At 39.2% G+C, this 26782-nt stretch overlaps 1 protein-coding gene across 1 annotated transcript in view; it reads left to right on the forward strand.

Moving 5' to 3' along the window:
• Positions 1-26782, forward strand: part of grid1a (glutamate receptor, ionotropic, delta 1a) — a 644001-nt gene that overhangs the window by 519430 nt on the left and 97789 nt on the right. The window contains exons 5-6 of the mRNA XM_036593689.1: positions 10850-10903; positions 23447-23620. Of these exons, the coding sequence (XP_036449582.1) occupies positions 10850-10903; positions 23447-23620 (228 nt within the window). The remainder of the gene's footprint in view (positions 1-10849; positions 10904-23446; positions 23621-26782) is intronic.

Genomic DNA, 26782 nt, shown 5'->3' on the forward strand with positions numbered 1-26782 from the left:
GTCAACGCATTCATCTTGCACTCCCACTCTTAAGGGGGAGGTGTGAGTATTACTGGAAGTGTTTTCATTGAGGTTTGCTGCTTTACAGGAAGATGAATGAGCAAGTCCAGCTCAGTTCACCTAACCGTGCGCTCTGCACTGAACATTGTTTTGTTTCCGATGAAGAGTTGTACCCCATAAATGTTTTGTTTTAGTATCACTTTTTTATATCTGTGCTTTGTAGTGTAACTTGGACAATTTGTGTTCAGCACATATAGCTGTATTTTGAAAGGGCTGACAAAATTAAACAGCTTGGTTGTACATCACAGTTATCTGTATACTAAAGTACCATTCCTATGCCAAGCAATATAGATTCTTTAATAATATAAATATAGTTATAATATATAAGCTATTATTATATTATTATAATAGGTGAATAGAAGGTGAATTTCCCCATTGTGGGATTAATAAAAGGTAACTTAACTTAATAGTAGGCTATGATTTTAAAGCAACATAATAATTAATCTTTTGTTTGAGGCTGTAATTACAACAAGACCATGTGTTTCCACATATATACACACCAACGGAAGTCAACCATCGCCTGTTCCTCTCTGATGTGGAACATGGCAAGGATGCCCCCTTTCTCCCATGCTTTTTAATGGCCTAGTTGAACAAAATGGCACAGTTTAATTTCTGGTATAAGCATTGTGTGCATAACAACATCCGCTATCAATGCTGTATATCACATCATTCTGACATCGCAACGGCCAAAAAAAAGAAACAAGTTGACGATATCATTGATTATAGAATACTGTTGTAACTGTACACTCTTGTGTAAAAAGTCAGGGATCAGACCTAATAACCATTTTGACTGAAATTTAACGAATTAAGTACAATACATTCATTCAACTGCAGTTTCAGAAACTATTGCCTTTTCACTTATTTTCCTTTGACTTTCCAACCTCATTCAAGTCTAATCACCTCAGAAATATGAATAAAGGAGTGAACTGTACTTAATGGCCATTTTGACTGGAAATTAAGTTTATGAAGGTTGATATCTGAGCTTTGCACAGTATTATTTTACAGTGAGTTTTGAGTCAGTTTGTTCTCTGTTGCGTCAATAGATATTAGACTGAGAAATGCTTTAGAATTCCTAAAAAAGCCACATAAAGAACGCCAGCTTTTACTGTTTGTGCTCTTCATTAAGACGACTGGGTAACACTTTACTGTAGGGTGCTGTTCATAAGGCTACATGACACCTACATAAGGTTGTCATTACAACTGACATAACCCTACATAACTGTTTATAAATGCTTGTTTCAATAAGCGTAATTCGTTATAAAGGTTACATTTGCCAATTTTGATCAAAGCCAGCTAAAGTAGCCTTTATGACAAATGATGCCTGTTCTAATAAGCATTTATAAACAGTTATGTAGGGTTATGTCGTAATGACAACCTTATGTAGGTGTCATGTAGCCTTATGAACAGCACCCTACAGTAAAGTGTTACCGATGACTGTAAAAATGTCCTCAAACAGTGTGCATTGTCTTTGCCATAAGCTCTGACCTAATCCTGGCACAGCTAGGCTGCTCTGCTGGCAAAACCTGACTGGGACTGATATTTCATTATCATACAGTATCAGTAACATTCAGCAGATTTTAATTATTACTCAGATTATTCAGTAACTATTGATTACAAATATTATTCAGTAACTAAAGGGACTTCAATGCAAACTGACTGAGTTATTCTTAGGTTACTTTAGTGTATAATAAAACTGGGCCCACCGGTGGGCTCTGGCCATTTAAGGGTGTAATCACTTCAATTTGAATGTCGATTGTGTTAGCTCAGAAATCAATAAACTGATATTGAGTCAACATTTAACTGTATTCAGATTGGATTCAACTGAGATTTTGTCAGACAAAATCCTGCAGTTCTTACTAAACTGCTCAGCTGGCCTTGACTTGAGGTAAATATATTTCTCAACACAAAACATTTCCAATTAATTTACAACTGTCCAGTGCCCACTGCCCATTTCCCAGCATTTACCAGCTCTTATCGAGTCATGAACTTGGATACTGTAGCTTTTACTTCATACCTGACAAAGTACGAAATTATGAAGCCTCATAAATTTTAAATAACCCATCTTTCAAGCCTCTGACTGCAAACAGCCTTCTAGAGGCAAGGCTGTATTTCTCAATGCTGGGCGAATTATCCAGGTAGAAATATGACCTATAAATGTCTTCCTTAGCTGGGCATCAATCAGTTTGCCATCACAATGATGTGAAAATCGTAAAAGCCAAGGCTGACGCTATAGTCACTTCATCTCTTGGAGGACTGGCAGGGGCTGCGGTAAACACACTTATGAACAGTTGCTCCATTTGGGGATTTTAAATCTGAAATTATATAACAGTGTAGGAAACTGTTTGAGAGCATGTAAACAAAACTCTTAAAACCACTTTTCAGGAAAAGTGTCAAAAACTATGCTGCAGGCTGTTTTGTTTTTTATTGCTCCCTTACATTTCAAGACGCTGTAAAAGTCGACTTGCGGAGCCACCTCACTCCTGTTTTTCTGGGGGTTTTTTTTGGTGCTACCTCTTGCAGTTGGGATTGGATTATGGAGGTGTTTTCAAACTTTTCATTATTGCCATGTGGGAGCAGTATTTTTTTATTTTGTGTCTTATAAAAACAATTTGGTCTGGACTGAGTCCCCAGAGAGCCATTTATTATGATCTAATTTTATCCTCACACACAAAGACAAGCTCATTCTGACCCAGGCACCGTCCTCTCCCCACTCTCTCTGTCTCTCTCTTACACACACACACACACACACACACACACACACACACACACACAATTAAGGGGTCGATTTACTAATGGTTTGCACCAAAGTTTTGGGGCTAAAAAGTGGCTGTTGTGATTTACTAAATAAGCACAACAACCTTTTAGCACCCATAATAAGATGAAAGGGGTGGTTGCTCATTTTTTGTGCTTTTGCCTTATTGCATATTCATTTTTAGGAGTTTCCCTCTCAAAGTACTAAATACTGGCAGGAAATAATAAATTCAATTCCAAAAATAGGTTGGGACAGTATGTGAAATGTCAATAAATACAGTAAGCAGTGGTTGGTAAATTCTATTTGGCTTGGATTAAATTGAAAATGGTACAAAAATGATATTTGATATTTTAGCTTGTCAATTTTATTCATTTTTTGTCAATATATGTACGCAACATGTTCCAAAAATGTTGAGACAAGAGCATTTATTCATGAAAGAAATTGCAAACGTAATCTGTAGTGCCGTATATCTGCATGACATGAAGGGAAATTGAAATTTCCTGCAGCCGTTGTCTGAAATGGTTGACTACAGTGTTCAGCTACACCACATGTGTCAGGCTCCAGTCCTGGCAGGGCCAAACACTGCAGACTTCAGCTCACTGCCTCATTAAACACACCTGATTCAGCTCATCAGCTAATTAGCAAGGCCTTCATTAACTGAATTCAGTTTAGATGAGGGTAACTGGTAATCTCCACAGCACTTTGGCCTGGAAGGTCCCCAGTTTGACATGTCTGAGCCACACAGAACAAAATTAGGTACATATTTTATTCAATGTTATGGTTTCCAGTTATACTTCATCCTAAACCACACTGACAAGTCTGCCTGACCTTAATGAAGACCTGGATGTGGTTTGTGCGGGTTGAGAGTTTTGCTCTTCTAGTGTTTGTTAGCAACATTAGCCTCACAGCTCCAGTGCTAAAGAAGCAAAATTGGGACACCAAACATGTCTTGGTCAACTACATCTGGGCTAAACAGAAAACTAGGTAAATATTATCTCACCCAACCAGTATTAAAAATATGAGAAACTACTGTGTGGCCAGCATACCTTCCAGCTGCTTTAGTTTCTCTGCCTTCTCAACACAATATTCATTGTAATCCATGTTGTTTTTCATAATGTCTTTTGATATTAAATTTCTCATAGTCTTATTTATAGTCACGCATTTGCTATGGCTCTCGATGAAAACACATTCTGATTCCCATCGCTGTTGAAATCCCTGTTTCTCATTGTCACCTTTGTGCTTTTTGGCTGTCACCATGAGTAAATGTCATTGCGTAAATCCAGTTGCAAACCTCGTCGGAGAAAAAAGGTTTTACGCTACGTTCTACAACTACGTTCATGTTACTGCTGCCACTGAAAAGGGAAAGGAAATATAATGTATAGTGCATTATAAGCCAAAGCTGTGGACCGACTAGATACCCCTAGCATAAAGCATTATAGTCTTTAAAAGACTGTTATTTCAGCAGGAGCTAAATGCTGCTCATATAGTAAAATGCTGCTCATATGACTACATAGTGGTTGTTCACATCGAAACAATCATTCATATCAGTCATATTAATAAACCCGGAGTTGGCTGCTGGAAATTAGATGAACAACCCAATGCAATTGCAAACACTCGTCTGACATCTTTCATGACTCAGACGTGTAAAACGCATGAAACTTTTGGAACTGATGAATTGAACTATGACATTTTCACACAGATGAACCAGTCTGACCTACTACTGCAGCAGGCTTGACACCAGGCCTCAGTTGCCCAAGAACATGTGGTCTCTTTGGATATAGCTTTCATTGTTTGTCGGTCAGCAGACTGACTCACCTAACCTTTCCAACTGCCCAGATTACCTGGACAGCATGCCACTGTTGGACTCCTGAGTGACCTTGCTGATGGTTTCCCCAGATGGGTCCCTCTACTCCAGCCTACACTGGAGCACAGAGGGCATGCACTTGGAAAAGGCCTTTGTAGACTAGGCGCAGTGTTTGCTACATTCTGCCAAAGTAGAGCAGGTGGGTAGTGTAACTCCTTGATCTTTCCTTGTGTTACTTGGCTATACAGTCTATAACTGTGGCAGGCTCTTCTTTGGCTTATGAAACCAATTCTGGTTGGCTCAGTCCCTCCTAACCTGGGGCCTGTACAACCTCCCCAAGATCCTTACCAATGGCACCAAGGCATGTTTGACACAGTGGCTAAAGAAGCACTGGCAGCTTCTTCTGTTTGAGCTGTCGGTACCCGACCACTATCGATCAGGATTCCCACACCAATGTGTAAGAACTTCTCTCCTTGAGCCCCCACCATTGGGAGTTTAACCCTTTTAAATGGCCAGCGTCCACCAGCTGGCCCAACGTTTTATTAAACACTTCTATAACCTAAATATAGCTCAGTCAGTTTGCACTAAAGTCCCTGTAATCACTGAATAATAAGCCTTAGTATGTAATAAGCCTGGGATTTTAAGGGGTTATTCATCCTGCTGTGTCACTGCTCCCTTCCTAAACTCTCACCACCATCAGAGACAGAATGACCAGGATCTCAAGGTTACAGCTGCACTGCTTGGTGCAGGCTCAGCCTAGTCTAAAAAATGTGGGCACAGCCATCATTCCACAGATTGATTGATTCATGTTCATAGAACTAAAAGACACTTATTTTCAAGTGCCCTTTGCCCCACAACAGGTAGTTCCTTTGGTTTGCCTTCAGTGGCCAAGTGTATTAGTTCAAAGCTCTATCCTTTGGCCTGTTGCTAGCCTCAAAGCTGAAACTGAAAAAAAAAAAAATTGGAATCAGCCCTGCTTTGCCTGGAAAGGAAAAAAAAGCTCCAACAAACAATTTAACCTCAAAAACTGACTAGCTGAAATTTGAATTTAATATACACAATACATCTGCCAGGACCTGTTGTAAAATTAACCATTGATTAATTTGCTACCTGTAAACCTTTCTGCCAGTTGCAGCCAGTTACAGAGAACTCTCTGTAACTTGGTGCTGGGAAAACCTCTTAGAGACTTTCTTACATCTGCAAACTCACATTAATACCAAGTGCTTAATCTGTGCCCATCTCAGACACGAAGATTAAGCAGCAAAGCAAATATTCTGCATGCATCTGCTGTTTGAGTGATTTCACACTGGATATACTATTCTGCTTATATAGTCCAGACACTGTTTTCTTATATGGGATTTACTCTTAGGTAAGAACAGAATCTACGCACATTTAAGAGCACAAAGCACACAAATCCAGCAGTTTAAGAACACGTCATGAATCTGACACAGACTTCTTCTTTCAAATTTAAGACAAAACTTAGGAAGATATTGGTGAATGAGGCCTATTGTCTGGATTATTTGTGCAGTGCAGTGACTGCTGGAGTTTTAAACACTGTGTCCACTCACTGTCCACTCTTTTGGGCACTCCTACTTTGTTAGTCCACCTTTTAGATGTAAAGTCAGAGACGATAGCTCATCTATTGCCAAGCAGTTTGCGTTAATCATCCTCGCGGCCTTAAAGACCAACTGTAAGCATTACTAGAAGAGTAAGTTCATTAGCTTTTGAAAGAGTAGAGGCTATTGTTGATTTCGGTAATACTGCTGTCAATATTTAACAATTTAAAATACAATACAGTTCATCATAACTGCAAACAAACAAAACTATATGAGTGCCGTAAATACCTGGCAACTCTGCTCCCAATACGATACTGTACATTTACAGACAGTGTGTGTTAATAGCTGATAGACAAGTGTGACTTATGATGTTTCATGTAAAAATAGACAGGAGCTTTTTGCTTCCAGAGGCTACTGTAGTTCCTGATGCTTCTGTTCATGTAAGCCCACATGCTGTAATTCTCATTGCCCTTGGACCAGTTGGGCAGGAAAGCTAGGCAGCTGAGACAGTTAAAAAGTTTAGAAAGAACTACATGAGCTGAAGTGACTTAAGTCAGGTGATGTTTGCAAGTGATTTATGGAAGTAAAAAAAAAAAAAAAACTAATAAACATTGCATGGAGCTTCTATCTGCTGATGTCTTGTTTCTTTTCCCCTTTTTCTTGTCAGTGATAAATGCAGGATTAACATGTACATTAAGACTTAAAAGGTTCTTAGGTTATCTGCCTGCAGGGTTGGTCTCATTAGGAGCCAGATAAAAACAAGCAGAATGGCGGTTGGTATGAAAAATGCGACATACACATGCACATAAATCAGATCTCTGCAACAGGAGTGTGTGCATGAGTGTGTAATGGAGGCTACGAATGTGTGATTCTATCCATATTAGGACATTGAGATGAATAGCTTAGAGAAGCATGGCTGCACAGCTGGAAAGCAGAGCACAGTTGGAGTGCTAAAGGCTTTGCTTATTGCTTGGCTTGTTTGTTTTCTTGTCGGTCTCCACTGAAATGCAAATGAAACTTCTGTTGATTTGGGTCTTAACTACTTCAGAAGTGTATTTTACTTTGCCGTACTATTCAAATGCAAAGATGTAGTTGCATATTGTTTACATCGCTCAGACGTAACGTTATGACAACCTCCTTATTTCTACACTCATTGTCCATTTTATCAGCTCCACTTAACATATAGGTGCACTTTGTAGTTCTACATAACTTTTACCCTGTTCTTCAGTGGTCAGGACCCCCATGGACCCTCACAGAGCAGGTGGGTGGTGGATCATTCTCAGCACTGCAGTAACACTGACGTGGTGGTGGTGTGTTAGTGTGTGTTGTGCTGGTACGAGTGGATCAGACACTGCAGTGCTGCTGGAGTTTTAAAACACCGTGTCCACTCACTGTCCACTCTATTAGATACTCCTACCTTGTCAGTTCACCTTGTAGATGTAAAGTCAGAGACGATAGCTCATCTGCTGCTGCACAGTTTGTGACAGTCATCCTCTAGTCCTTCATCAGTGGTCGCAGGATGCTGCCCACAGGACACTGTTGGCTGAATATTTTTGGTTGGTGGACTATTCTCAGTCCAGCAGTGACACTGAGGTGTTTAAAAACTCCAGCAGCACTGCTGTGTCTGATCCACTCAGACCAGCACAACACACACTAACACACCACCACCACGTCAGTGTTACTGCAGTGCTGAGAATGACCCACCACCCAAATAGTACCTGCTCTGTGATGGTCCATGGGGGTCCTGACCACTGAAGAACAGGGTAAAAGAGGGCTAACAAAGTATGCAGAGAAACAGATGGACTACAGTCTGTAACTGTAGAACTACAAAGTGCACCTATATAGTAAGTGGAGCTGATAAAATGGACAATGAGTGTAGAAACAAGGAGGTGGTCATAATGTTATGGCTGAGTGGTTTACACACTGAGTTGCATTGAAGGACATACTAAGCCTTATTATTCAGTAACTACAGGGGCTTCAGTGCAAACTGGCTGAGCTATTAATCTTAGGTTGTAGAAGTGTGTAATAAAACCTTGGGCCTGCTGGTGGCCTCTGTCCATTGAAAGGGTATATACTCCCAGTGGTGGGGGTATGACGGGAGCCTAACAGAAGTTCCTACACATTGGTGGGGGAATCCTGATTTATAGTGATTGGGAAACAGGCATTCTAGGAGCTCACACAGGAGCTTCCAGTGCCTCTTCAGTCACTGTGTCAAACATGCCCTGGTGTTATTGGTAAGGGTCTTGGGGAGGTTGTACAGGCCCCAGGTTAGAAGGGACTGAGCCAACCAGAATTTGTTTCATAAGCCAGAGAAGAGCCTGCCACAGTTATAGGCAGTGTAGCCAGGTAACTCAAGGGAAGATCATGGAATTACCCTATGCACCTGCTCTGTTCACTCCGGTGGGCCCTGGCCATGTAAGGGGTCAAACGAAAAACCAATATAAAGTGATAAAGTAAGGTGTTGTGCCGCCTCAAGCCTCCAGAACAGTTTCACTGTGCCTTGGCATTGATCCTTCCAAAAGATAGGTCTTTAATTGATGTTTTGATGATTGTGGTCCAGGGCTCGGTCCAAAATCTCCCATAGCTGTACAATTTGGTTGTGATTTGATGATGTCCACAGCATATTTCATACCCATCAAACTATTGTCAGTGACCCCTCATATCCTGTAGATAGAACATCATGCAGAAAGTGATACCATTGAGGATAGGAATAAAGGTGATACAAAGCACCGCTAGCAGCCTTTTCATGAAGCAATGCTCTTTTTATTTAAGGGGTCCCCTTTCATCGAGAAGATTTTAACCACTACCCCTTGTAACTCAGTTCTAAGGTGCAAAGAAACACTCGAAAACAAGTGGTAGGGGTAAAAATAAGAAATGGGATTGGGCCTAAGTGTTGAGGTGTTTTAGCTCTGCAGCCCTACTACAATATCCCTCTCTGTGGACTTGTGAACAGACTGTTCTTGCTGTCTGATCACGTCCTGCGCTCTCTACCACAATTTCCAACACCTGTTTACTGATGTGATCTAAACACAGGTCACTTTAGCCACTGTTCCATTTAAAACACTACTCAGGTGAGCAGTCTTTGTGACCAAAGTTCCTGCCATCCGTGCTCCAATAATGAACCCTCTTTCAAGGTCTGTGCCTGCTCAGCGTTTTATACATGCGACAGAGCATGGTAGGACGTTAATTGCTTAATTGTATTACGCAGTCCACCTGTCTGAAAGCATCTGCACTTGTCATGTTTGTCCACTCATCTATTCAAGTTTTTCCTTTGTCAGCTGTCTGTATATTTGACTTGACAGCTTGTTGTGTTTGTTGAGATGTCAAAAAGTGAGAAATCTTGGCAAAATGTGATTTTTTTCCCACAAAACAAATACACAACAAAAACAATAACAACATCAAATTACAAACCTCTAGTCTCAAGGCTGCCAGAACCAAGTGGGCATTTGACCCACCACTTTTCAAAGCGCTGGGGTGACGACCCACCACTTATTGATACCATTCAGCTTATTTACATCAGAAAAAAACTCCACCCTCCCTAAACTGCATGGACTACTGATCTGTAGACACAAAGAAATAGAGAGTCAACTTAGCAGCAAAATCAATTAATCTTCATTTCAGCTGAGAGGAGGACATTTCCCCCCAAAGAGTAAAGCCTTTGTGAATTTATGCTCAGTGAAAGGTGCTGTAGCTCAACAGTCTAATAAAATGCTTCTTAACAATATATTAACTTTTAGAGAGCAATTCATAAATGCCATAGTAATGCATTATTAAGATCTTCTCTTAATTAGCTATAACCATGTGTTGACTAATGAGTTAAATGTTACTTAAGTGTAATCTCTCAGATGCAAGCATATTTGATATAATGATCTGAATTTGTATGTAGTGAAATGACCCTTTATCTCATGATCTTAAGGTGATAACAATCATCTCTGCCCCCTACATCTCCTTTCATATCCTCCTCTTTCCACTCCCACAGTTCTCAAAGTATATAAGCTCATCCTAAAATATTTATTGTTAGACTGGTGACAGACTGTTAATCAACTATGCTGCACCCATGCATGATTCCCTGTATGTGTAAATAAACTCCAGTCAACTCTGAAGCTCAAGTCTCCTGACTAATCCTGCTGAATTGCTAACAACTGTTATTGTAAAGTTTTACCAAAGAGAAATACACAGTGTCACAAAAACACTGGTAGAGACTTTAGGGTGAAAACAAATGTTCTTCAGAGATGTTAGCTAGCAAATTTTTCTATCTGAGGTTGGACCCAGCGAAGAGCAGCATCAAAACAACTACTGACACAGTTCATGAATAGGTTTATAGAAATGTTATTACAGATGTTACTAGCATCATTTATGTTTTATGTAGTACTAAAAGATAGTTTCATTCAGTCAGTCAGTTTTTATTTTATTTTTATGTTGATATAGTACGAGACTAGACCCCCTAGACTTGAACTTACTAACACAAATAAGGTATTAATTAAAAATTTCGAATCCAAATTTTCAGCTACATTTCCCTGCCTGATTCAATGAGCAACCAATGAGCAAGAATAATTAAAATGGATTTACACAATGCTTTGACCTCAACCAGCAACAATTGCAATTTGTAAAGGGTGATGTTTAAAGTTCATTTCACTTATCTCTCTCTCTCTTTCTCTCCCTCTCTCTCTCTCTCAGGCTGTAGAGACAAACCTGGCATCCAAAGACAGTCACTGGGTGTATGCGAATGAGGTAAGCACACATCACCACCTCATTATCTCTTAATAGAACTGCTGAAGCAAAACACTAATTTACATGATTTCCCACGTAAGCAAAGTGTGGGCGATAAACCAAAACAGGCTTTGACTTATTGGTGGAAGCCATCTGGAAACTCCTTGATTAATGTGTGGCAAATATAACAAAAGTGCTTTATCCATTCTTTGTTAAACGGCAATAACTCAATAAAGTAAGGTATTCTGAGACTTTGATATGCAGTGTTCATCATGCTGGCACCTGTTTGGCGTCTGTTGCCATCGGCAGCAGCTTTAGAGCCAAAACCCATCTTCTTTCCATCTCTCTTTTGGAAATTCTCCCACTGCTTCACTTTTTCACATTTACTCCTGTTATTTTTCTTGATCTGTCTCGCTCTCTCTTCATCATTCTGCCCCTCCTTGTTGGCAACAGTTCCTCCTCCCTCTCCGTTTTCTCTTCCTTTCCCTTTTCTGTATTCTCTACTGGCTTTAGAGGTCTGGTGAACTTGAAGCTGCTGTAAATGCCAAGTGCTTATTGAATAGCGATGCTCATGCTTTGAATACCAAGGCGAGATCTTTTTCAACCATGCAGGAAAGCAGACTCATGGACTCAATCAGAGGCTGTTACTCTGTGTTGTGAGGAAATATGATCAAAAGGAAACACAAGACAACCAAGCACATCTTTTCATCCCTTTAGTCTCTATAGTGTTAAAATTTCATCGGGATTGCAGTTTAGTTTCCTCTATTGCCTGTACTTTTTTAAATATTTTAAATCTTTGTATATATGAAGTCACAATATGTTTCACATTTCTATGAAATAGTCACTGATAGACACCGGAACTGCTCTGCATAAAATCCTACTGAACTTATATTTTCTAGCTATATGTCTAGTACAGTGGCATGACCAGGTGAGGCAAAGTGGGGGATTCAATAAGTTATGCTGATATTTGATGGGTTATTTTGGTCACACTTTACTTGGATGGTCCCCTACAGGTGATCTATAGATACTTAAATCATTATCAACCTTTCTGGTAATACTCAGTTGAACATCAACAACATTAAGGCTAGGGTTAGGTTTAGGATTAGGGATAGATTTAATAAACTCTTTCACACTGAACTTCAAGTTCAGTTGCATTAAACAGATTTTTAGTTGAATGTTACCTAAAGATACACTGAGCATCTACAAGCCATCTACAGTGGACCATCCAAATAAAGTATTACCATTATTTCTTATTAGGAATTGTGAGAAACTGTTTCTGGTATGATTCTACTACATGTATGATTCCACATTGCCATTCTCTGCATGCATTTACTTTCAAATCGCATGATTTTTACCAATACATTACACAAATGAAATCTTAACAAGCCAGAAAATGAAATAATTTAAAGATTAACATATCTAGACTAGATCAGTATGTATAAGATTAATAGCTTTCAGAACAGCCTACAGTTATTTTACTTGGACGAATGAGTTAATTATTATTATTTATAACAGCTTTCTTCAAATGAAGTGTTAAACTTTTTCATTTAAAAGCTCTCCACTCTGAAAGAGGAAATTTTAAGACATCTTTACTTATCTTAGGAATTTAATTGGAGAGAAGTCTGGCTTTTAGTAATAAAAATAAGAATAATTTTTATTTATAGAGCATTTTTCATGCCAGTCGCAGCTCAAAGTGCTTTACAGGCAAGTGATAATGCTTAACAGTAATACAAGAAATTATAAGTATTAATTTAGAATCATAAAGACACAGATCAAATTGAAAGATACATACAATGAGACGTAGAGCTTTAATTAAACGCTGAGATAAGGAGATATGGTTTTAGAGGCTTCCTAAAAGTGAGCACTGAACATGATTGTCTAATAAAAGATATAGAAGCAAAATAACACAGTATAGAAGCAAAATAACTGAATGAGGCCTTTATAGACTTTAAAGCATTCCAAACATTGCATTCTTCAAATAAGTAAAGTTGATGGAAAATTTCTTCTTTCATCATCGAGAGCTTCAGAACTTATGACTGTTTTAAAGATATTATTGTTTACTAAAAATGTTAAAGCAAAGTTTCACTAGTATTGAGCTTGAAAGCATTTCTTTTCGCAAGAAATATTGTATCGAATGAAGTTTTGAGAAAATGGCTGAAACAAGATTCCTGTTAGTTTTTGCTTATTTTAGAATATTATTATGACATCATATCAAATTAGTGTTACTTCAATCTAGCTTTAAGGTGTTAAAATATTTTTCAGCACAAGATTTTTTTTTTTATTTTAAGATGTTTTATTATGTAAAACTTTCTCACCATAATATCAGATGATTTTGTTTGATTCAGATACCTGTTTTCCTGATTTAGGTTTGTTTTTCTTCTGTTTTGACACTGGTTTTTTGTGGTGTACCTGAAGCGGCACTACCTGCAAAGTGAAACATGTTTGCGATGCTTTGCTGCCACAAATGAAAACCATCATAGTAGTATTTTGTCAATGCTTTTAGTGGCATGATGCTCACGACAAGTGGAAAAAAATAGATCCAAGCAGCTGGTATAAAAGGATTAGCTGGTTTGACATGATGCTGAATTTCTGTAGCATAAGCCCATACAGATATGATATGGACTCTGGCTCCTTTCACATTTCCTGAATGAAGCTAGAAGGTGGAGGGAGAGGACGTGAGGGCAGATTGGAAGAATATTTGACTCAGAATGGAACTGACCTGGCTTGTAAATTACTCACTTACTCATTCACATTTAGCAAGCTGAAGATTCTCCACAAGAGGGAGCTGTTAGCCCTAAAATAGCACGTGGTGCTTTGCATCAATGACACTGTGTGTTCTTGTTAAGTGATAGGCCTACATCATATTTGAAGTATTGAAAATAAAATGCTATTTAAATATTTAGTATAAATATTAGGAGACTGAGTTATTGTTATTTTAGCTGCCTACTGCAGTTGAAAGTAAATCAATATAAGCTCACAAGACTTTCAGCTTTAATTTGAGGGTATTTACATCTGAATTGATTAAACAGTGTAGGAATTACAACCATTTTCATGTAGAAACCCCTCTCCCCATTTTTAGTGGCTCAAAAGTAATTGGACAATTGGCTGCTCAACTGTTCCATTCCTTTATTATTTCACTTACAAGAAAGCAGATAAAAGGCTTAGAGCTGATTTCACGTATGGACAACATTTGGAAACTGTTGCTGTTAGCTTTCAGTTGTAAGTCCAAAGAGCTTCACTGCCAGTGAAATAAGTCAGCATAAGCATTCTGTCAAAAACACCCTCCAGGAGGTAGACATATCTGTGTCTAATTAAACATTCAGGAGAAGACTTCAGTGAATTCAGGGTTTACCGCAAGATTTAAACCACTGGTAAGCCTCAAAAACAGGAAGAGCAAAAAAGTAAATTCTTTTCTGAAACATCTTATGGACAGATGAGATAAAAATTAATCTGTACCAGAATGCTGGGAAGAGAAGAATATAGAGAAGGAAAGTTACTGCTCATGATTCAAAGCATACTACCTTAACTGTAAAGCATGGTGGTGGTAGTGTTATGGGTTGGGCATGTATATGGCCACCAATGGAACTGATTCCCCAGTACGAATTGATGATGTGACTGCTGACAAAAGCAGCAGGATGAACTGTGACATGTACAGGATTATATTTTTGCTCAGATTCAGCAAAATGCTTCAAAACATATGGAAGACAGTGTAGATAGACAATGAACCCAAAGCACACTGTGAAAGCACCCAAAGACTTTAAGGCAAAGAAGTGGAATTTTCTACAATGGCTGAGTCAGTCGCCTGACCTCAGCTTAATCGAGCATGAATTTCACTTACTGAAGACAAAACTGAAGGTCAAGAACAAGCAGGAACTGAAGATGTAATAAAGGTCTAGCAGAACATCACCAGAGAAGAAACCCAGTCTTCGGTTATGTCTGTGGGTCCCACACTTTAGACAGTCATTTACTACAAAGGATTTGCAACCAAATATTAAAATTGGGGATTGTTATGAATGAAAATAGTTGTAATTCCTGCACCTTATACTCAGTTTGGATGTAAATATCCTCAAATTAAAGCCTGCACTTTGAGCTACAGAGAGATTCACTCGAATATTCAGCTGTAACTCCCGTTAGGATGAAGGAATCTGAACCAAAAAATACGCTACATACCTTAACGTATGTGTAATCTATTGAATTACCTACCTCATCGTTCCGACTCAGGGGCATCCCAGCTTGTTTGAAGCTCCATATACTGAGGAGCTCATTGCACGTTGTTTGGTTCAGATTGCTTCATCCTAGAGAGAGTTATTACAGAACATTCGGGGCCTCTTTCGCGTGAATCTCCCTGTATAATTTAGGTCTCACTTTATTTGGATAGTCCACTGTAGTCCCCTATAGATGATCTACAGATGTTCAAATTGTTAACAAACTATCTGTTGAAACTCGATTCTAAACAGTGGTGGGATTAGGCTTTAGGATTTGGACTAGTGATAGTGCTAGAACAAGGGTGAGGGCTGGGTTTAGGTTAAGGCTAGGGTTAGGATTAGAGCCAGTTTAGAGTTAAAGAAAACTTTAGTGGATATTTAGTTGAATGTAACTTGAAAGTGCATTAAGTATCGACAAAGTTCTATGCATTGTTACCACAATGTATTATTTGGTTTGAACGCCAATATGCTGGGGTAGACTACTAAAATAGTTGATTTAATTTAATTTAATTTAATATTTATAGACCTGAGTGCAGATTTATTTAGATCTAGGTGGCCTTTTTTGGACCAGTGGGGAGTTTCTTTCCATGCATACAAAGCTGATTCATCAGTTGTGCTGAAACCTTTGCACGTTTCAATGTCAGCATTTTCCTCAATTGCAGAACAGCTCCTACATCAATCTGGGTACTCCATGTATATGTATATGTACATATGAATATGTACCACTGTTCTGCTACTACATACATGTGCTTTACATACTTTACACAAACAAAACAAACACATTTTGTTTACTAGCAGACTTGGTCCTCAAAGATCCTGCTGAATGCTGTAAGTGCGGCCCTCGTGCAGTGGTTTAACATGGGCGGCTTCACTCAGCGAGACATTTCACTCTCAGCATGACCTCATGAAGCCACAGAACAGCTGCGTCGTACTCCACTGATCCAGTCATGTGCATTAGCGCTGGATTACACGCGCCGAATTGTAGCACTGGTGAAGTGGAACACTGAAGCTGTTTCTTCTGCTTTTCTGTGTGTGTGCGAGTGTGCGCACATACATGTACACTACCTGACAGGGACCCCATTAGAGTCGTCTAATTACACGCTGACAGCAATGTGCATCTCCATGTTCACGAATTATCCTTTCATCGGCCCTCACTCCATCGCAGTCTCCGCTCATTTGCATCTCGTGTCTAGACTGTAAAATAAGAGCCAGTCATCTCCTACTCTCACATAATCTCCCCAGACAGAGGGTGAATCTGAACATGGACGTGTCAAGAGACGCCTCAGATTTATTACACACTACCTCAAGATTTCTAGAATCAAATGAGCTCACAATAAGCCAGTGTCCATTTTCTATGTTTCCACAGTTTGGGTCAATAACATGATGCGCATTTTTTTGTGTCAGAACCATTAATTTTGTATGAATACATTGATTTTGTATAAAATAATAAGAAAAAAAAAAACATCAAATACCCTGTACTGTGCAAAAGTCAGAGACCATCCTTCGTCAATTCCATTTCCTGTCAAAACTACAATTTATTATTTTTTCAGCTTCAGAAAAAAACATATATTTACACAGAAGCCTCTACAACATTAGTCATAAATGTTTCAGTATTTAGTGGCATTTATTACAGCTTTCAGACTTTCAATGATACTTTTCTACACTTCCAAAGTTCAGTCTTAGAAGTTGCATTTTCTGCTTCTCACAATCCAAATATTCCCAAATACACCCAATGATGTGGAGGTCTGGAATCTGTAGTGGTCAGTCCATCGTTCTGAGAACACCAGCAGCTTCTTTGGTTTGCATGTTTTCTTCATTTTTGTCTATTTCCTTTTTTCAGTAAGGGCTTCTTGGTAGCTACACATCCTTTCAGACCCATAGCTTTGAGTCTTCTCACTGTGGGAGAATGAACAGAAACATCTGTGGATTTTCTCAGCACTGACGCAAAAGTAGAGCTCGACTCTCAAAGATGAAATCTCATCTGATGGTGACAGATTTTGTGGTCTACCTGCTCTTGCATGGTCCTTAGGAGTTCCATTTTCTCAGTAGCTTTTGCTCATATTTTGAACCCCAGGTTTAAGTTAAAATAGGATAATATAATCCTTTGTTAGTCCCACAGCAGGAAAATTCACAATGCAAGCTGTTTTTTCACATATTTTAATTTGACCTTCCCCTTTCTTATGCAGGTGGTTTCTATCCTCAGAGATATCAGCTGAAAAATTAATAACATGCACGTATTGGCTGTCAAACTGGGCATTAATTAAATTCAGGACTTTTACACAATACTGTATTTTAAGATTTTTTTTTCTAAATGCAAAATGTCTGGGTAAATGAACAAAGGAACAAAAACATCTTTTAACAGGTGAAATGGTTTCAGGGCAAATGCAATGTTCTCAAAAGTCAACAAAGTGTAACCAACATGTGGAAAGCCTATATTTTATAATAAACATGCTGAAAGCCAATATAGTACAATTAAACAAGTTATGTCAACAAAAAATCCTTTAGAAATATCAGATAGGTTGACCCAATGAAAAGTTTAAAAAATCATCATATTTATAACTATTTTTATTTTAGATTTACTTCAGTTTTTAAATATGGGTCTTATTAAAAGTGTAAGTATGCACCGAAATGTTTTTATTAAATACACAATATACCACACAATTGTGTACAAATACAGCTGTATGCAAACATTGTCAGAATACATGCTTTTGTTGAATTTCTATGTGAAAATAAGTTAAATCCTCACATTTTAATAGAAAATACTGTTTATTTGGTGTATTTGGTGGAACAAACTGTGGAAAAGACACATAAATGTGGTCCATGAAAAACACATTGTTCGACAAATTTTACATTATTTTATTTCCAATATGTTGAACTAGAAATAGAATTTGTATGCTAGAATTAGCAGAATTAATGTGTTTGTATGTATTTTTGCATACAATCTGTCTATACAGAATTTTTAAAAATCTTAATTATACTGTGATTTATACCTTTGGCCATACTGCCCACTACTACTTAGCTCCTAAAATGTCATTATAGAGTAGCAGCATCGTATTTCTGTACTGTAGCTCCACCAGAAGAGACACAGGATAGCCACAATTCTGCTGCAAGAAGTGCTTTTTAACAAATACACAGCAAGAAAGACACATACTGAGCACTGAAACTGTGGGGGAGGTCACCACTAACCACAGGATTCACCCCGACAGTGATTCCAACACACACACACACACAAAACCCCCAACTAAGTTTAGACTCCACACATAATAACACACTAAACACATGCAAACACCCCAAACTAACAACAACCAAAACAGAACAACACAAACAGTCCCTTTGTTGGAGGGTGCGTACCGTGAGTCTTTGCGTGTGGCCATCTGCATAGCCACACCTCTAGAGTCTGTCGGAGCCAGTGCCAGCCAGTAACAGGACGCTACAATATATTTATACATTTATCTTCAACACATTGGTTTATAATTAAAAATAGTGATTCCAAACTTTGAAACTGTAGCTGACTTTCTAGGTCAAATTAGAATTAGAATTAATTGGCTTGATGGACGACAAAGCTATGGAAGGACTGGGTTAAATCTGTTCTTTTCTTGCTGTCTTGCTTTCTCGCCCAATCACACAAACACCTCCCAATTTTCACAGTACAATAAGAGCTGGCAATGCGTCCTCATATTCCTGACTGTAGATTGTATCATGTTGATAATCGTGGAGTTTCTAATTCATGTCCTGAATGATTAATAACTCTGACTGAACACCATATCACAGATAATTCATATGTCAGATGAAGCTGTTTTGATTAATGAATTTGCAGAACGCCTGTCATCTGTGGTCCCGACGTTACGCTACCTGGGTCACCGCAGGACAAGCAATACCAGCTTGTTTTTTCATTGTTGTTTTGTTCCTGAAGGCCATCAAGCTGCTGTTTCCTTTCAGATCTTAGTCTTTTGTGTTGTCTGGGCTCTTACACATTTAGGTCAGTGTCGAGATGCTATGGAGCAGAGGTGTGGACTCGAGTCACATATTTGATGACTTTAGACTCAACTCGAGAAAAATCAAAAAGGACTTCAACACCAATGACTCGGACTTTGACTCAGACTTCAACGTTAAGACTCGGTAAGACTCGAGAAAGTAAAAGAAACGTGGGGAGAGTCTGACTGCAGACGGCTACACAGTCGAGTACTTTTCATGTGAATTGATTCGTTTTCTACCTTAAACTGAACAAACAGCAGCGTCGTCAGGTGCCTGTCACTCAGTTTATGCTCCGTTTATTTTATTTCGAAAGACAAGAGAAGCGGTTAGAGTTCAAGTTCACCTTCATAAACTGGAAACAAGCAAAGCGTCAACAGCATCAATGCACCCTCAGCACCTAAACTGAAACTCACCAGGCGAACTGACCGTTTTCCTCATTATAGTGAGATAAAAGAACAAAAGAAACATGGTTCTCCCGATTTGACTAATTTTAAAACAATCCTATCATTCACCACGCCGCTGAAGTTAATTTCTTTTTTGCCAGCTTTATATTGGAATTTGCCATTCCACCTTAAATGATGCAGCTGGCACCATAACTGCTGCACCATTTAAGGTGGAACTGAAAATTCAAGTAACTCATTGCTGGCAAAAAAAAGTCAACTTCAGCATCGCACATTCACCATCATTTTGCTGTCGTTTCTGTCAACTTTGTTCAGGTCGGTCGTTTTGGTTTCTGTTGTTGTTTAAATTCAATCCAAACACTGTTGTTTTTAGTTTGCTGAGCTAGTTGTTGTTTTAATACTGTGTGTCCAGTGTTCCCAAAAATCATCAAAAATTATCTTCAAATATGAAGTTTTTAAAATTCAGTAGTACTTTTAAAATTCTTTATACCAGTATGTCTGTCACGCACTCTTAAAAGGGTGGTTCCTCAAAGGTTCTTAGGCAAAGGAAACAGTTCTAAAAAGAACCTTGAACACTTTTCATCCTTTTTTTTTTTTATTTTTACCCGATTTTTCTCCCCAATTTAGTCGTCTCCAATTCCACCTGCTAATTAGGACTCCCCCAATCACGCGATGCTATCAACGCTAGGAGGGTGAAGGCTAACACAGGTTTCCTCCGAGACCTGTGAAGCACCACCGCTTCTTTTCGAACTGCCGCTCACGCAACGTCACTGGACAGCTGAACGCGCTCGGAGGAAAGCGTCAACCGCCAGATCTGTTACATCAGCTAACAGACGCCTGCGCTGACTAGCATCGCGCTGAGTGATGGGGGGAGAGGGAGGGGCCATCCTACCCACCCAGAGAGAGCGAGGCCAATTGTGCTCTCTCGGACTCCCGGCTACGGACGGCTGTAGCATCACCAGGGATCGAACTCGCGATCTCCTGATGAGGGACAACACTTAGACGGTTGCGCCACTCGGGAGCCCCACCTTTCATCCTTTTAAGAGTGTGGTTATCTGGGAACAATGGATTTTGTCGGGAGGATAAAAACAAAATGATTTAAAATGAATATACAGGCATAACTGCTAACATGCTGTGGTTAGAAGGCTGTATTGCTGTTACCTTTATTCGATGTTACAGCCTTAAATTAGTGAAGAATGCATACTGACTTGTTTAGGGTTCAAAGATTAGGACTATTGACTTGGAACTCGACTTGTGACTCGCCTGAGCTGACTCGGGACTCGACTATCTTGACTCGGGACTTGAGTGTCAAGACATCAGACTTATTTGTTACTTGCAACTTAGTGACTAATCCCCACTGCTATGGAGATGCTAGACAGATAATAATATGAGGGGAAATGACAAAGACACAGGGCCAGCTTTACATACATGACAAGACGCAGCTCAAAATGTGATGTAATATTCACTTCCAGTGAATCTCCAATTAACAAAGTTTCCAAATAATCCCAGTGCCAGCTGCACGCTCTTTCAGACCCACTAGTGTTGAGTTGTCTTCTCTCAACTGCATATTAATACCCATCATTTTGCAGCTCCCGAGTGGCGCAACCGTCTAAGCGTTGGCCCTATCATCAGCGAGTTCGATCCCTGGTGATGCTACAGCCGTCCGTAGCCAGGAGTCCGAGAGAGCACAATTGGCCTCGCTCTCTCTGGGTGGGTGGGATGGCCCCTCCTTCTCCCCCCATCACTCAGCGCGATGCTAGTCAGCGCAGGCGTCTGTTGGCTGACGTAACAGAGCTTTCCTCCGAGCGCGTTCGGCTGTCCAGTGACGTTGCGTGAGCGGCAGTTCGAAAAGAAGCGGTGGTGCTTCACAGGTCTCGGAGGAAGCCTGTGTTAGCCTTCACCTTCCTAGCGTTGATAGTATCGTGTGATTGGGGGAGTCCTAACTAGCGGGTGGAATTGGAGACGACTAAATTGGGGAGAAAATTAAAAAAAATAAATAAAGAAAATACCCATCATTTTGGAATGGGATGTCCAACAAGCTCACATTAGGTGTGCTGGTCAGGTGTCCACATACATCTGGCCATAAGACTTAAAATGAGAAGAGCAGAAGTCAGAGTGTGAATTAATGATTAAGAGACAGCAGATAGTAGAAGACTATATGCCCCAGCCCTAACCCACACTGACCCTGTGTGTCTGGGGGTGACCCTTCCTGGGTTGGAATGCTGTCTGGGTGAGTGTTTGAAGTGTGTATGCTGTGCTGTGGGGACTGACCCCCTGCTCCGACTTGCTGTACCTCATCGATCTGGCACCATGAAGGATCTGACCACACTGCCCTCTTCACCCACCTCTCTCCGGTCTTGTTACATATAATGCATGCAGCTTATTCTGCAGCCTTGTGAAAGCTCTAGATGATACGAGTGTCTTTAAAACAAACATTTGCCAGCTGCATAGACACTTATTGGCCATTTTATCAGAAACAGCTACCGTAAGTGTGAATACAGTAGCCTATTAGCTGTAGTGCTAATGCGCTGAGTATTAATGAAGAAATTTTTCACATAAAACTAAATGAGGCATTCTTTGAAAAACTACTCAAGTATCTCAAGGATCTACTTTGAGTTATTTTAAGGTCCAGTGTTCAAAGTTTCATTGGGTTATTGTTTAATTGGACCCTTATACACCTTACACCTTTAGCAAAATTGGCTGGCTTACAGACACTATCATTAGAACACATAATAAACATGAACAGATAATAATAACAAATGCGGAGTCATTTCCCACAAGGCTTTTATATTCCTTCTCTGTTTCTGGAAGCAGTATGTCAGAGTTTTGACATATTGCCTCAAAATAATGACTTATGTTCTGGAGATATTGATGTATAATGACTTAATAAAGACTTTGAAAACGAGTTATTAAGACAAATTACTGTCGAGACACAGAGTTTTAGTCCATAGACGGAGCCTTGTTCTAACCACACCCTGAAATTTTAGAGCAGGCCATGGTAAGGCAATATTTTGATGTAATAAATCAAAACCTTAAGATCTTAATTCTCATTTTGACATAGCGAGTGATTGTTTATTTTGATACAAGTCATAATTTTAAGAATCTCATTCTTTATTTTGACAACATTATTTTGACATATTAAGTCATTATAGCGCATAGCAAGTCAATATTTTGAAAAATAATTCTTTTTGACACAGTAAGTCAAACTAGAAACAATAAGTTTGACAAAGTCAAAATTTTAAGAACCGAGATCTTTATTTTGACATACTATGTCATTTTTTGACAATGCAAGTCAATATTTATTTTGACATAAGTCAAAATTGTGTCATTATTTCTACATAGTAAGTCAAAATAAAAAAAAATAAGACAAAAATAAATTTTGTTACATCCAATTATGTATGATGTAACAAACTATTATTGTGACATAGTAAGTCACAACTTTGAGATCCTTATACTTTATTTTGACATGCTAAGTCTTTATCTTAACATTCTAAGTCATAATTTGGCATAGTAAGTCAATATTTTGAAAAAAATAAGTCATTATTGTGACATAAGTCAAAATTTTGACATACTACTGCCAGAGATAAAAAATAGTCTACAAGTCTACCAGGGAGGAGGTCCCATAGAAACAACACTATAGGTAGTCAGTGAACATTACTTCACTTTATTATTTCCGCAAATTGTGTAAGTAGAGATTTTTTTTTTTAACAAAAGTGAAATTATTATGATTTTAATATCTTTAAACAAGAACAACTACAAGAAAAACATACTCAAGTACTGTAATGAGAGTAGTCGCTTAGTGGTGCACTATGCAGATACACCAGTACTAACTGTATATAGAACTGTTGCTGTTTCAGATCTAGTAGGATTTTTTCGAACCAACCTGAAGTTTGTTTTCAAACTTCCTTTGCTTGTTCTTTTTCACTCTGCTAAAACCAGTGTTTTTCTCCTTGGTTTCCCCTGGTGTGTGTGTGTGAGTGTAGGAGGTGAGTGATACAGAGATCATGGAGCTGGTCCACAGCGCTCTTGGCCGCATGACCGTGATCAGGCAGATCTTTCCTCTGTGGAGGGACACAAACATCCGCTGCATGAGGAATAACCACCGCATTTCCTCGCTGCTCTGCGACCCCCAGGAGGGCTACCTGCAGTCCCTTGAGGTCAGTAGCAATGCTTGCAGTGGTCATTAGGAGAGATACTACTTCAGTGCTAATCAAATAAAATCTACCTGCAGCTAAATTCTCACATTTTTGACACAGTATAAAAAAAAAGTTGCCTTTATATTGTGTGTAAGTTTCATGATGAATGGACCAATAGAAACAGCCCAAAATTACTTGGAAAAAAAATCTGGTTCCATTGATTTACATTAAAAGTAAAGTCACCATTTTAGAGATACAAGGTTTTCTTCCGACAACAGTGAAATGCTCTTTGGGTCAGAGTTTCATTCAAAATTGCAGATTATTATATATTCGTAACAGTTTTGGATAGAACGAGTTCCTGATAATATTCCATTGATATATCTTGTACATCTTGCACACACAGAAAAAATTAGGACACACCATGAAAACCTTTGTCTTTAACATGTTTAAAAATATGGACAGTGGATCTTCATTTTAACTGGTGAAAGAGGGAGGTGATATAACTAAACACATAAAACTGAAGAAATGTCTTTGAAAAATTATTTGTGAAATGTAATTACATACATACATCATCTAAACCGTTTATCCTTCTGGGTCGCGGTGGGGTGCTGGAGCCTATCTCAGCTGTCATTGGGCGGAAGGCAGGATACACTGCCTGGACTGTGGGAGGAAACCCACGCAGAACATGCAAACTCCACACAGAAATGACCCTGGTCACCCGGCCAGGAATCGAACCCAGGCCATTCTTGCTGTGGGGTGACAGCGCTACCCACTGCGCCACCGTGCTGCCCTAGGAATGTAATTAATAGAAATGCAATTTCTTTGTGAGGAAAAAGTTAGGACACTCCCAAAATTATCAACACTTACAATGCCTAAAATTTGAATCAGGTGCTCCACATCAGGAGGAGGCTGCCTTCTTTAAACCTCAGATATTTAGTTTGGTTTGCTCTTGAATGTTGAAGTGAGCGGTATCACCATGGTGAGATCCAGAGATCCTCTCTGAGGCCTTTAGAAAGAAGGCTATAGGTGCATATGAGTCTGGGAAGGATTTAAAAAGATCTTAAAAGTTAGAATCAGCTGTTCCACTGTCTAGAAAATGATTTACAATTGGAGAACATTTGAAACAACTGCCAACATTGCCAGGTCAGGCTACTGTGGCAAGTTCAGCTCAAGAGTAGAATGCAAGATGCATAAAGGAGTCTCCAACAGTCCTGAAATGTCATCACAGGATCTTACGGGTAGCTCTTCCCACAGTCGATGTCAAAGTACCATCAAAAAGAGACTGCACAAGTTTCATTTTCATGGGAGCTGTGCAAGGAGGAAACCCTTCCATTAAGGCAAGACTAAGGCCCAATCCCATTTGACCCCTCGCCCCTACCACTGAGCTCTAAGCCCTCTGTTTTGCGCGTTCCGTCTAGGGGTAGGGTGTCCCAATTCTTGTTGAGATAGAGGGGTAGGGTGAAGTGTTGGGGCTACATGACCCTCCAAACGGAGGTTTTTCAGAGACTCCAAACAGAGAGTTATGAGGAAAAAAGAAAAACCAGCAAGATGGAGAACAAGAGACCAAAGAAACCCACAAATGTGAGAATTTTCTCCGTTAAAAATTATGATAACCACTGTATTATCTTAGTTTAATGTCGTTTTAGTGTATTATGGTCATTTTCTTCATAATAAGCATAAAAAATCGCTAATAGCATGCTAATGTCTCGGTAGCTAGCTAGCTAACTTTTCCGTTCCACCTTAAATAGACCAGCAGTTCTGATTCCTGAAGCCCCAGAATGTAACTGCTGCACCATTTAAGGTGGAACGGGAAAATTTGAACAAGAATCTGGTGAATATCTGACTTCAGCTTCATATCACTGAAGAATTAGCAGTGGGTGATAATAAATAATTGCCCCCCTCTTTGAAGATCATATGATGCCCTAAATGTAACTAAAGCCCAGCAGTGAGGAGCTGAACTTTACCCTCCTCTGCTGTCACTGCAGACTGGCAGGGTCGCCTACAGAGCAGCGCTGGTAGCTGTTAATGAAGTGATGCTCTTTTTATTTGAGGGTCCCATTTCAGAGGGCAAGATTTCAACCACTACCCCTTGTAACTCAGTTCCAAGGGATTAGGGTGACACTCGAAAACAAGGGGTAGGGGTAAGAAGAAGAAATGGGACTGGGCCTAAAGTTTGCCAGAGAACACAGAGACAAAGAGCAGGACTTCTGGAACAATGTACTTTGGACAGATTGAATTATTTGGGCACAGTAACAAAAGACAGCATTTGAGCACAAGAACCTCATACCAACTGTGAAGCATGGAGGTGGAAGTGTCACGGTTTGGGGCTGCTTTGCTGCAGCAGGGCCTGGTAGGCTCTCCATCTTAGAATCTGCTATGAAGTCTTTATTATATCAGAACATGCCTGAGGAAAATATAAGACTATCTGCAAAAACTGAGGCGAAAGTGGACCTTGAAACATGACAATGACCCAAAACATTCCAGTAAATCCACTAAGGAAAGGCTGAAGAGAAAGAAGTGGAGAGTTCTGGAATGGCCAAGTCAAAGTCTAGATCTTATTCCTATTGAGATGCTGTGGGGTGATTTGAAACTGTGCATGCAAGAAACCCCTCAAACATCACAGCTGAAAGAATTCTGCATGGAGGAGTGAGAAAACTTTCTCCAGTTAGAGTCAGAGGCTGGCAGTTATAGGAAATGTCTAATTAAGGTTATTTCAGCCAGAGGGGGTAATACCAGCTATTAGGGCACAGAGTGTGTCGCCTTCTCCCTTAGAAGGAATTGACATCTTTATTTCAATTTTTGTTAAATAAATTATCAAAAAGTCAAGTTTTCATTATTTTTGCAAACGTGATGCAATTACATAAACTTAATTTGTAAATGTTGTTTGAAAAAATATTGATATGACTATATTTCTTAATAAATAACAAATTATTTCATTGGGGTGTCCTATATGTGTGTGTATGCGTGTATTTTTTTTTTTCTGCAAATTGTGGTTCTGCACTTAAATGTTTATAAAGCACAATAAAGTTATTCAGATTTTAGATATTTACAAGGATTATTTTATGATATATTTAAACCCAAGGCACAAATTATCATTCATGGGTTTTTTTTCTGTTGGTAGGTGTCTGCCCCAAACCCTAACCTGTAAATTTAGACTTGGGAAAATATTTTTTTATTTTTTTG

The sequence above is a fragment of the Colossoma macropomum genome, unplaced genomic scaffold (assembly GCF_904425465.1).
Source record: "Colossoma macropomum unplaced genomic scaffold, Colossoma_macropomum, whole genome shotgun sequence".
Taxonomy (NCBI): Eukaryota; Metazoa; Chordata; class Actinopteri; order Characiformes; family Serrasalmidae; genus Colossoma; species Colossoma macropomum.